Raw genomic sequence first — 13,636 nt, forward strand, 5'->3', positions numbered from 1 at the left:
ACAAGGAATTGAAGGGTCCAAATCGATTCGAGCAAGATGACAGGTGAGGTAGGAATTCAAAAGGTGACGCAGTGTGGAAAATGTGCATCAACTTCCATGCACGACGATGATGGCCAATAAAATGACTTGAAGTGGGTGTTCTCGAAGAATCTATATTTCATGTTTATGTGTACTATTAGGAATCATTGACGTTTGACAAATGGAATATATAAAAAGTTTCATAGGAACATCGTGGATTCTTAGACTACATATATATTTGATGTTTCAAATGCTTTATTTATTTCTCGCCAACCGGGAACTGGCTCTTGCTAGCCACAGTTAAATCGGGCAATTCCCTGCTCTATTCTTTACGAGAAACTCTGATTTTTTCCCCCTTTTTCCAGCATGACTGAGTTGAACTGTTGAAACAAGCTGCAAGTGGATGTGGTTATTTTTGTCAATTAATTGAATAAATTACATTAAATTACTCCTGGCAATAGCTTTCAAATCATATTTTATATATATATATATATATATATTGTTTCACTTTTTGGGTCAAACAATAACTTTCTGTAAACATGAATGCATGACCTTATTCACATTCATAATTAACGGTTAATGGTGAAAATAGTTAGTCAAATATGAATATAAAACACAACTCCTATGGATAAGAACGTGCCAACTAAAAAATCGACTTTGTCAAATGTAATAATTTAAAATTGACTCCACATCGTGAATAATTTAATGGCATACTAGACCCTAACTACAAAATGGTGACTAAAAAAAGATTGTACTTTTGAGCTGCGCAGTTCGAGAAAAGAAGACCTTGACGCGAATACGGAGCTTGAATTATTATTTATAATAATTTCCTTTCACAGACAAAGCAAAACTCCAGGATTGAATCAAAAAAAAAAAAAAAAAACCGAAATCTCCAGGAAGGAGTGCTCGCAGCCTCGAACCATCCCTTCGTCCATACTGTTCAGTTACGCATTTAAAATTACTATTTCAGTTGAAATTAATAATTAAATCGCCACAAGCCAATTGGATTCCAGATTTTGATTCCCTTGCGGCCATCATCGCGTTTCCCTTTTCAATTTTATTATAATATTTCATCCCATGCTTCCTCAAATCAAAAGCCAAAAAAGCTATTGATGATTTGGTGATCCCAATATACTATATTATCAACCACCAAAATGCATAGCTACACATATATCACACTCGCAAGCAAGTTCAGATTCAAGAACAAGGAAAACAACCACAACAACAAAAATATATGTACACGGTTAACCGGAATCTACTTGATATGCAACCACCAGAGCGCTCAACAGCTTGGTACGACGCCGTATCCTCCGAAGCGGTCCGCCTCCGATCGCTTGGCGAATCTGCCTTTGATCCTGGGTCTCGTTTCCGCATACGCTTTTCTGGAAGCGTATCGAATAGTCTTCTCGAACTTGCGGTTCTTCCTCTTCTCTCTGTACCTCAATACCCTCGCTTCCCTGTCAGCGGCTGATATCTGCACCGTCTGATTCTCGCTCCCCATCATCGTCTTGCTGTAGCCGTTCGATATCGCATTCCCATCTGGAACCACCCCGACTTCCATGGAAGAAGACGATACCTGAAGTCGTTCACGTTAGCTAAATTCAAGGCTACAATGTAATGAATTGTAAAATTCCAGAAACGAGGTCTTACACTCTGGCTCAGACACTGGCTGCCGTTGTAACCGTAGGCGAAATTCTTGGACCCAGTCAATTCCATGTCGTAGTAGTGGTCGTTGAGGGATGGAATCTGTGCGCTCTTGCTCTGTACCGGCACAACACCATCAGTGCCGGAACTGTTCTGCTCCTGAGCCTCCTCCTTCGGATCCTCCGGCCCGAAATCCAGATCCAGGCAGGGCTCCATTTCGGGAAACACGTACTCACCGGAGTTCAGATCTGGGCTCTCTACGGCCTTCGGATTGGAAGGGTTTGGCAGCAACCAGGAAGCCGCTTCCGCCTCTTCCCTGCTGACATCAGCATCTGCATCGGCATCGGAGAAGTAACGGTCGTTGAGGAAGTTGATGGCAGCGCCCGACGGGACACCGACTGAGTGGACGGGATCATAGAAGGGAGTGACGGGGGCACGCTCGTGACGGCGAGCGAGTGGATTGGCAGAGTGGATATCCCGGTCACAGGTGATGCAGAGAGCAGCAGCGTCGGCCTTGCAGGTGACGTGAGCAGGAGCCTGCTCGCAGACCTCGCAAACCCAGACGCGCGCGTGGCGGGAAGCAAGCTTGTTGGCGGCATGGACCTTGGAGTCACAGCCGAGGCAGAGGAAGGCGGAGTCGGCGCGGCAGAAGAGGGTGGCGGTGGCGGACTTGCAGGAGTCACAGAGCTTGGAAGCCATGGGAGGGTATGAAGTTGCAGTGAATGTAGGGTCCGAGCCCCTCTCCGAGCGCAATGTATGAGCTCAACGAGGAAATGTTGAGCACGGGTGGTTGAGGAGGAAGCGTGATTATTCGAAACAAGTATGTCTATCTATCTAGTGGGACCAGAGAGATCTGGGTAATCCCCAATTGGGGGGCGACACGTGGGCGAGGCTTAGCCAAATAAACTTCGGAGCAAAACATGGGGGTGGGGATGAACCACAAGAAAATTGTCGTCGTTGTGGAAAGTCGAACCCAACTAGCTTCGCTGGATGTGAGGTGGGGTGTTACGGTGCGGCCCGCTGGGCTTTTGGCATCTTACGTCCCTTCGTCACTTTCATTTTCACCTTATTGTACGGTGCAGTCAGTTTGTCAGGGCAGAAGTTGTTTTTTTCTTTTTTTCACTCATTTGTTGTTGTTTTTATCTCTCTAGCATGAGAGTTTATCTCTAATTGCCTAATTTTGCTCTTTACAAATTACTTTCACCAACCCAGTTAATATTAATGTAAAAAAAAACAATAATAAAATTTTTTTAAAATATTAAATTGACCTTTTAAAATAATATAATATTAATAAAATCTTTAAAGATTCTTGTTTGAGAGGAAATATTATTTTATCTTTATTAATAAATTGTAATTTTTGGCTTGTAATTTTTTTAAAAAAGTTATGATTTTTAAATAGAGGTTGTGAATGGAGTTTATTATTTTAAAATTTTATTTTTTAATAATAAAAATTACACTTAATAAATTATTTTTTTTGTTTAATTTTTATAATTCACAGAACAAAAGTTATTATTTCTTAAATAAAAGTTATGATTGAGACTTTTTTCAATAACAAAAATTACATTTGATAAGTTGTGATTTATTGTCTAACTCTTGTGATTTATAGAAAAAAATTGTGATTCTTTAAATAAAAGTTATAATTGAGTTGTATTATTTTCAATAAAGGTAAATGATATTTTTTCTAAAAAAATTATTAATAAAGAGGTCTCAAAAACTTCATTAGTATTATAACATTTGAGAGATTAAATTATAATTTAAATAATCTAAAGAGATTTTATTCTTATTTTCTCAAAAATAAAAGTGTATAAAATTTTAAATATAACTTTATATAATAAATTTTAAAAGTGATGTCATGTTATTTTTTTCTCTCATGCAAAAATAATTTTAAAAATATTTTTTAAATGAAAAAATTATATTATAATTTAAAAATGAGATTAAATAAATTTTTTAGAACATATTTTATAAATGGGAGTAAAATTTATGGAGCCATGGTTTCTCTGAGATACACTTTTGTAATTATTCACTTCACTTTTTATTGACCGAGTAATTCCCGGATTTTTGGTTCCAAGTCAAGCAGACATTTATGATTGATATACCAATTGATATACCACTTTAAGGAGATTAAATCACAGTCCATAAACCAAAATGATGGACAGGGAACTGTTTGTTTCGTCCATTCAGGTGAAATATGATAGGGGTGGAATCTAGAACTTCAATTTCAGACGAAGAACCCGCAAATAGTCCAGAGAGTCATTTTTTTTGGACAGCGAATAATGTCAAGCAAGGAAAATAATCCATGACTTGATGAGGAGGTTTGGGCTTCAGATATATGGCTTTTCCTATGTAATGCAGGTCCAAATTATAACGTGGTCAACTAAACAGCCAAATCATTCAACGGCCCTGCTTCCACTTTTCCTCTCAACACTTCTCCTTGCCCGTTGGGACTAGAAAAGTAAAGATGAATGCTAAAAAAATAGATTGTTTGATACACCAGATCTTACTTCTTCCCAACAACAACAACAAAAAAAAAAATCCAAGTTCATTGAAACTGATGAAATTTACTTTCACTTTTATACCCACAGGACTAGCTTCCTCCATCACCTCCTTTGTAAAAAATGATCTACTTTCATGTGCATGCCACGCATTTTTATAAACATATGTTTCATCCCACCTATCAATACGACAGTAACTCTTCCATGCTACCAAAGGAAGTATGCTTATGTGGTTTCTATAAACTAAGAGATTGAACTAACCAACCCTAACTTGATGTGCGAGATGTGGTAACTGGCAAGTGTTAATTCTTGTTTCTTGTATGCTAGTGCTAGAAATTTGATTCTTCACATTTTCCATATGAAGGAGGATTGTTTGTGATGTGTCTACAGCCTACTCTTCATCCGCCGTGCTTCACAGGACATTCATTTTTGCTAACCACCGATAACTCACCGGACACTGCTTTTATTTTGTTCAGACTGAAGGCGGAAGGAGGCTTAGCTTTCAAGAATTAGCATGACGATGCAAAGAGATGGTTTTTCATTTTTTATTTTTTTTCCGGTGATGGATTGCTTTTACGATAATTAATTATAAATTAAGAATTTGAAATTATAAGTACATGGAGGTGATTTATTGTCCCGATGTGGGAGGCGATATGGACGAGGCTTGAGCCCCACGAAGCCGCCGGTGGCCAGTTTCTTAAATTCTTGTGATTTCTGCTCATTGCATGCTCATCAAAGGGAACCAATGAATGCTGTTAATGCCCTCTGTCACATCTAACATCTGCGCGTTAAATGATTGAGATCATTTGCTTTTCCCTCACGCGCAGACATCAATTTCTTAGCTTTTGGTAAAATCCTTATGGGCTTTTTTACCCATATGCTGCAGACAGTTAAAAGAAAAATCATCAAAATAGCTTATCATAAAAAATATTTATTTAAATGTTACATTAAAAATTATTCATACAGAATGAGTTTGTTGTTATGAAAAAATCATTCAAGTCAAAAATAATTTTATAATTAAAAATTATTTTTTTACTTAATAAAAAGTGAAATTATTTATTAGGTGAATGGTTTTGACTTTTTTTTATTAATGTGACATTTTATTTACTGTTAGTGTGAGAATCTTTACTTTCTATTCTTGTTTTATTTTTCTTGCGTGATTCATTTAAACATGAGATAGATAATCACTTACTATTGTTAATACTTCTTCGACACTCGAAGAATTTGATAGAACATTTAAATATATGTAATGGTATTAAAAATATACCCAACAATGAATTTAACATATTAGTAATAATATTGTGGTAAGTTTTTTACTTTCTTCCACTAATACCATCTTTTTCTTTAAAAAAAAATATTATAATGTAATAATATTTTATTGTTTATTTTAGGCTGACATAACAGAGGAATTATATGGACTGATGATTAATTCTCATTCAAAATGTTTTTATTACATTGATTATCGAGATAGGATTACTCACAACCTATGCAACATCTTACTTGTAACGAGAGAACAATAATTTAATAGGAATCCTCAGCATGCTTTACTTATAATTGAGTTGCCTCATCTATAAATTTTTCAAAATAGACTAAGCAAGTGATGTGGTAGCTATTTATCTACCCAACTACCAATTAAAAATGAAAATTTAGATAAACAAGAGCCTCAAAATTTTAGTCAATTTTATTACATGCTAGCCTATCATTATCATCACCCCCTTCCACCTCTCTAAATCCTATTCAATTTGATCATCATTACGTACCACCCTCAACATCATCACTTTTTAACTCACCTATTCATACTCAATGATATTAGTGGAAGAAGGTGAAAAACTTATGGCGTACCCAATATCACTGCTGATATGTTGGATCAATTGTTAAATATGTCTTCAATATCATTACAAATACTCAGATGTTTTATCAAACTCTTCAAATGTTGGAGGAGTATTAACAATAGTAATTGGCCATTTATCCTATATTTAAATGAATCATGCCATAACAACAAAGCAAGAAGAGAAAGTAGACATTCTCACAATTAACAGTAAATAAAATATCACATCAGTAAAAAAAATTAAAATCATTCACCCAGTGAATGATTTTCACTTTTTATTGATTAAAAAAATAATTTTTAATTATAAATTATTCTTGACTTAAACGATTTATTTATACCCACAAACTCTTTCTCGATATGCATAATTTTTAGTGTGGCATTTGGGTAAATATTTTTTACGGTACAGCATTTTGATAATTTTTTTTACTGTTTGCAGTATATTGATAGGAAAAAAAAAACAATCCTTATCTATATTCCACTCGGGCAATTGATATATTATTCTCATGAGACTATAACAGAGGAAGTTATTAGTAATTATTCCATATTTCTAAAAAAATATTAAGTACAATTTTATTATGTAAAATTTTTTACAGGTTTTAGATTACACTCTCATACAAAATTCTACGTATTAGCGTATTAATAATAAAAATTAAAATTTTAATATGTCATTTTTTAAATAATAAGCAAAATAGAAACGTAATTAGAAAAACGGTTATGGGAATTATTCAATAGTTTGTATGTTGAACTAAATAAAAGTGTGGCAAAATGTCTATATTATACTTCCTTCGTTCTAAATTATAAGACACTTTTAAATAAAATCTCACATACCAATGAACGTCATTAAATACACTTAACAACTTTATCTTTCAAAAATAAAAATATAAACTTTTTAAAATATTCATAATTTAATACTTCATCTTTCCTAAATTATAGAGCATTTTTTAAGGAGTTTTTTCATCCCAAAATATAAGATACTTTAAGTAGATTAAGGTTTCATTAAATGCACCAATTTTGATATTATCCTTCTCTCTCTATGATTAATTTTCATCACTTTTTTTTTCAATGCATTAAATGATGAGTATTTTAAAAAGTTTATAATTTTATTTTGAAAAGATAAAGTTATTAAGTGTATTTAATGAGATTTATTAGTATGTGACACTTGTTTAAAAATGTTTTATAATTTAGGACGGATGGAATATATTTAAAAAAGATGATAAAAATTAATTACAAAGAGATAAAGGGTAATATTAAAATTATTGTATTTAATAAAACTTTAATCTATTTAAAATATTTTATATTTTAAGATAAATTTTTTTAAAAAAACACCTATAATTTAGGAAGGAAGAAGTACTAGCTTAAAGGGAGTCAGTAACACAGTACGAATATAAAATGAAGCAATACAATTGACCAATAAAAAAAGTCAACGCCAAGCCGGAATGATAAACTTCCTTCAAAGTTCTATCAATTTTAGGATTCGGCAGAATCCTGATAATTCGTGTATGGGTGCCACACGAGTGTTGTAGTGTAGGAATAATGAATGAAGGGAATATGACATTAACAACTACTCGTACCAAAGAAGAAGGTAAATGGACAATAAAACCCCTTATAAATGATAATATGGTCATTCATATTATTATAATTTCATTAAAATTTATTAAAATTTTTATGTCAATGAATTTTAAAATAAAAAGACTACTTCATTTTTATTGAAAATAATAAGCTTCAATCATAATTTTTATTTAAAAAATAATAATAATTTATATTTTATGAATTATAAAAATTGAATAAAAAATCATAACTTGTTAAGTATAATTTTTATTATTAAAAAATAAACCCTGATAATAATTTTTACTTAAAAATAATAATTTTTATTTATAAATTATAAGAGTTGGATAAAAAATTATAACTTGTCAAATATAATTTTTGTTATTGAAAAATAAATTCATAATTTTTATTTAAAAAATAATAAATTTTATTTTAAGAATTATAAAAATTAAATAATAAATTATAACTTATTTATAAAGGTAAAAGGACTTTTTAATTTTAAATTTATTGATACAGAAATATTTAGAGGGTTAAGTGATATTATAACATTTTAATAGATTTAAATTGTTATTTATATAATTTGGGAGATTTTTTCTGTAATTTAATCAAATTGGAAAGCGCTGGCATTCAACTGCAATAAGGTTCACAGTTTGGTCTTTTGGATGACCTCAGATTTGACAGAACTAGTACGCAGTATCGCCTTTTGTTTATTACTGTGAAGAAAAAAATTAAGAAATCATAACAGCTCATTTGCATGTGGCATTCCTCCTGGGTCTGACGTCAAGAAAGCGCTACTTATAGAAAGCCTGTACCTGGGTTTGTTGATTCCCAAAGTCTACTTACAGTCTTACACTAATGTTTTTAAAACTAAGCGGAACGGCAAACCAAAAAAATTAGCAAGTTATATTTATGATTTAATTGTTTATGACACAATAGTTAAAAAAATAATGTTTAAATGAAAAATGATATTAAAACAATTTAACTGTTTTAAATCTTGAGTTTTTCTTCAAAGCTTCAAGAATCATCCGAGTCAAAGTGAATCAATCGGGATCAATTATCATAGCAGATTAAATGGTTAAATCAGATCGCTTTTTCCAATGGGCCATAGTCCAATTAATCTAATATATAGATCTGGAAATGTCGCCTAACATGTAAACCCTGCGTTTATTCATGTTTATATATCCTCTTTCAGTTAAAAGTACAAAATATTTTTTCAAGAATCAATGAAGCTTTTCAAAAGTACTCTCAATTAAAGATGTAATTAAAATTTTAAATTGAGACGTTATATTAAATAAATATAAATATAAAATATATATAATTTTAAAAATAATTTTTTTATTTATGAGTATGCATAATTGGATTAAAAATGGTTTATAAATTAATAGAGAGAGTAATATAAAAAATGTTAATTAATAAATTATATTATTTTAACACGAAAAACGGACCTACTCATGTCTTTTCACACCGGAACGGCGTAAATGAGGGAGGGGATGCGGCCTTGAGGAGCCGCGTAACGTAGCGCGGAGGTGTTCAGCGTGAAAGCGGTGAAGGAAAGGATGACACGTGTCACCAATATCGCGCCACGTCATCTCTCGGCCCATAATCTTTTTGTCGTGCCCTAAACGCCACGCCTCCGCCGCTTCCCACTCCCCTTGTCCTTTCTCGGCAAATCAATCGGTGTTCCCGCCATTTTCCTAGTCTTCTATTCCTAACGACGCCACCACACACACACCAGATGCCAATATCTATTTCAGGTTTTCAACACCTTGCGCCAGTGACCATTCAAATATCTCTCTTTCAATCATTCATCAAGTCTTAGTTTTAGTTGAACGCACGCATTTTCCCACTCTTTTAATTTTACCGTTCCAGGTTCTTGTATTTGTATATATCACACGAAATCATCAGTCTACCTACCTAAGATAAGACCAACACTGTGAATGGCGTTACGTTACTCAGTAATAATGCATATATCACTGTATCTAGCTGCAGTTTGATGGAATATAAAGTATAAACTTTCTCGAATTCTAATTAATATCGATCGGCTTGAGCTTACACTTCTCGAATCAACATAGGACGCCATGAATATGATCCAGAAAACCCGGATAACAGGGCGATCGAGTAGTAATAAGCTAAAAGGAAAGTAAAGAATATCCAGCCAGCTTTCTCACAGGTTGCTGCTTTGACGGCTTTCGAGCGCGCCTTCATTCTCCAATGGAGTTGTAGTCGAAGTTGCAACAAGATCACACACCTGCTCGTCAATTTTCTGGGAATTTTCGCGATTGTCGTCTCCTTTCCCAAAAACCTCCTCAAATCCTTCTCCAAGAGACGAGACAGGAGTGGCCAAATATGTGGGGTGCTCATCGCCGGCCATGATGACCAGGATCTTTTGTTCGAAAACATGAACCGACTCTGCCATACCAGACTCACCTTGTTTCTGAGCTGCACCGCCGAGTTGGGTACGTGCGGGCCCATTTCGTCGGGCCGATTGCCTCCTGTAAGAAAAGGCTAGCATGAGAAGCGAAAACAGGATGATGCAGAGGACAGCGGCCAGTCCTCCGAATAAATAAGGAACCGGAGATTGCCAAGGAGATGGATGAGGCTGGGCAGGTGGGGCTGATACCGCTGATGAACTAGCGATGTCTTTCTCTGAGGCGGAGACGCTTCCCATATTGCTTTCTGCACAGGCAGGTAGAGACGGTGAAATAAAGCCGCCAACAACGTGAACCTGCAAAACTGTGGAGCCTGGGAGAATCGCTTTTTATAGCGTAGACCACGGCAAACGTGTTTCCGTTTATCATTTAAAGGCGATCTTTTATTGCTTTTTATTTTTGGCTAGGCAAGTTTTAGTGTTCTACTAGAAAGATATTATTAACAGTAAGGGTAGTAGGGTATAATGGGATATAGGTCTCTATTATACTGAAGCCTTTTGGAAGTTGATCACGGGCTTGGCACTGTTTTGTTGTCTGTAGGCGTAGCGAAACTGGTGCCCACGTACCCTTGAAGCCTGGATCATCCTTATGGTCATCGAGTTCTTTTAGACACGACTCAGAGGCATTGTGGGTGGGGCCTCGTGTTTCAAAGACCGTTCCTTTCTGACTTTCTCTCACCTTTAGATCCATTAAACGTTGGTTTAAAAGGATTGTCTGAGGAAAAAGAGGTGTGGTTTCTATTATATGTAAATTATACGGGAAGCAAGGGTGTGGGTGAGGATTATTCTGGAATCCCTATCTGAGACCACTGCAAAAGCGAAGAGTGCTGGGGGATCAGATTTTTTTTTAATAAAGGAAAATAAACTGCATCGTAGTAAGAGTATATGTCTTGCTGCATTGTAAGAATTAACTCATAAAAAAAAAAATTCAAATGATAAAACCCAATTATGCAGGACAGGGCCTTCTTCACAATGAGCCAAGGACATCCATTGCTTCATTAGTATCTTCAAAGATCCTTTAAACATATATTTTTCAAACATGATTAATAGGGTTTGTATTTCAGAGACAACATCATAATTCAATTGAGTGAGAGAGATTGTTTCATTTATTGCCTCAATATCTTTTAGGGAATCCGATTAAAGAATAATAAGATATTTATTTGTATAGTGGGAGAAGCCACAATCATCAACACAAGTGTAATAAGAGAAAATAACAAACGTGACCAAGGTGGAAAAAACAGCTACAGCTTTCCCCTTTGTTTCATAGTTTTGATTATTCCTATTTTATATCATGAAAGAATTGGATTAGTTAAATTTTATGATGGGCGTGTTTGGATTCCCATTTAGAATTGTTGGATCAAAATCATAATTTTGTAAAAGTTTATCCAAATTAACATTCTCAAATTTGCAAAATTTCATTTCACTCGTGAAAGTCTATTTTGGAAAAGTTATTTTTCCTCCATTTGAGAATCAATTATTAACATTTGAACATTTTTAATCTTTTCCCATCTTCATAATTGATTTTGAAAAATTATCAAAATATTTTTAATTATTAAAATCAATTTTAAAAAATATTATCCAAACATCATCATGTTTCGCTAGTCATCTTTTTTATAATCAACTTTTGCCAATTGAAATCTAAATACAACCCACTTCTCATATTATTCACATATCACTCACCCCCATTATTCACATGCATTATTACTTGGATTTATATTTCTTCTGCTTCTGTGTCTACATAGTTGCATGCTATAGATTCTCTCCCCTCTCGCGCCTTTTCTCCGAGTAGTAAAGTTGCAACTGGTAGCAGATGTTTTGGCCGGAATGCTTGATTCTCTGTTTAATAAAAAATTAATAAATATGCATCATTATATTGTATATTCAAAGACTGAAAAGATAAAAATGATTATACAAATGCGCGTTTCCCTTATCAATGTATTGGGGGATATCACTACAAAAAGAATCGCAGCCCATGAAATGATGAAATCTAGAATAACCGGCCATGTCACGAGAGATTTGAATTTGAGAAATATGGGAAGCACCAAAAAAGTCAGCTGCGTAAACTGGGAAGGAAATAATACAAGAAACTAGAAAGTTAATAAAATTCAAAGCAGTGTGATTTGATGGGGTGGTAGCTGACAACTTTTATTTGGAGGTAAAAGGGGTGAGACAGAAGCAACAGCGGTTCTCACTCGGAACTCGTGAAATTCGGTTGTCGCTCAGTTATTGAGGAGGCGACCTTTTTCCCACTCCACGTCCGCACATCCCTCCACTTCTATTTATTATGCTCCTAGCAATCGTTTCAAACTTCGTAGGTGTCAAAAGATATTATTGATCTGTCCTGCTCCAAACTTATTTTGGATTAAACATGGCTTATGCAGATTGCAGATGAATTAGAGTTTTTATATTAGATATGGATTGGTATGTTTTTTCACACCATTTAAATTTTGAAAGTAATATTCACCACCTAAATATACCTCTTTCGCTTTTAAGTGACGTCCTAGGTGACCAATATCACTGGTCCATTGCTTGGGCGAGTCAGTCCCTGAATCGATGGCTTTCTATGTTCATCCCTTTTTGAACATACCATTTTCATGAAATACATTGTTATGGTCATATTCGCTGATTAAAAGCTTTCAACTTTTTGAAGTCCCCTGATGATATTCTTGGTTGTTGATCTTGAAAATAACTTCTCTATTTCCCCCCTCCTTATCATCAAAGGACAAAAGCGATTCTTCAGCTCGACTGGAGCTATCCTTTTAGCATATATATACGTATTGGCACCTGATTGTCTCTCTTGAATGGCAGAATGAGGCCTCTTTTTAATTTTTTGGCCTGGTGTAGGATGGTCCTTTATCTGCTTGTGGCGCATGTGATTCCAAAACTATAATAAATATTTTGGGATCAAAGTACTGTCCATTTTCGCTCTCAATCTGCATCAAGTACGTAAAACTAACATGCATATCCAACTTGTTGCTGTATACTATGTTAACATCAATATATTCGCTGCCCATTCCATAAAATAAAATCAACCTGGCTCTCTCCTATTAGTTGAAATGCTTGTAACTTTTGATTCTTCAAATTTTTAAGGGTCGCTTCTCTTTCCATATATAAACCATTGTACTAGATTCTAACTTCAATTCCAACTATTCTCATCAATCGTGTATATATAGGGATCGCTAACCCTGAGTTAATGTATAAAAAGGTGGATTCGCTATAATAATTAGGATTAGCTAAAAGGAAGAACACATGCACCCCCAACATACATGCGGGCGTGCACAGCTGCATCTTCAAGCGCTTTCAATTATTATCAACGGATCAATATATATATTTAGAGAGAGAGAGGGGCGAAGACAATATAAGAATCCATTTCACATTCGTAATACAGTAATACTCAATGTCTAGCATACGCAGTTGATGTATGCACGAGATCTGTTACAGAAAACGTAACAGCTGAAAGCGAAAGATGTGTGCTAATTAACAGTAACTTTCAGAAACAGTTATCTACTTTCATTAGTGAATCGTGATGGTTTATAATACTTTGTGGTTTGAGCATCAACGATGGTCTTGAGACAGCTAATATTTTCACGTTATCATAACGAGGTTTTGGATATTTGATATACAGCCACAAGCTGAGCCATGAAGACAAGCACCCAAATCAAATAAGCGGACGGAGAAGTT

The 13,636-nt window shown here is 34.5% G+C and overlaps 2 protein-coding genes across 2 annotated transcripts; both read right to left on the reverse strand.

The window, feature by feature from the left end:
* Positions 1 to 1,125: 1,125 nt before the first annotated feature.
* On the reverse strand, positions 1,126 to 2,467 carry LOC129317838 (zinc finger protein CONSTANS-LIKE 4). The gene is made up of 2 exons (XM_054962238.1): positions 1,669 to 2,467; positions 1,126 to 1,594 (listed from the first exon to the last, which is right to left on the reverse strand). Exons 1-2 carry the CDS (start codon positions 2,359 to 2,361, stop codon positions 1,301 to 1,303), a joined length of 987 nt encoding a protein of 328 aa, XP_054818213.1. The 5' UTR covers positions 2,362 to 2,467; the 3' UTR covers positions 1,126 to 1,300.
* A 7,061-nt stretch (positions 2,468 to 9,528) lies between these two features.
* On the reverse strand, positions 9,529 to 10,646 carry LOC129318291 (uncharacterized). The gene is made up of 3 exons (XM_054963022.1): positions 10,401 to 10,646; positions 10,148 to 10,359; positions 9,529 to 10,019 (listed from the first exon to the last, which is right to left on the reverse strand). The coding sequence occupies exons 1-3, from the start codon at positions 10,644 to 10,646 to the stop codon at positions 9,692 to 9,694; spliced, it is 786 nt and encodes a 261-aa protein (XP_054818997.1). The 3' UTR covers positions 9,529 to 9,691.
* Positions 10,647 to 13,636: the final 2,990 nt, after the last annotated feature.

This window comes from Prosopis cineraria, unplaced genomic scaffold (genome assembly GCF_029017545.1).
Source record: "Prosopis cineraria cultivar Desert tree isolate PC_DT_omini unplaced genomic scaffold, ASM2901754v1 PC8, whole genome shotgun sequence".
Taxonomy (NCBI): domain Eukaryota; kingdom Viridiplantae; phylum Streptophyta; class Magnoliopsida; order Fabales; family Fabaceae; genus Prosopis; species Prosopis cineraria.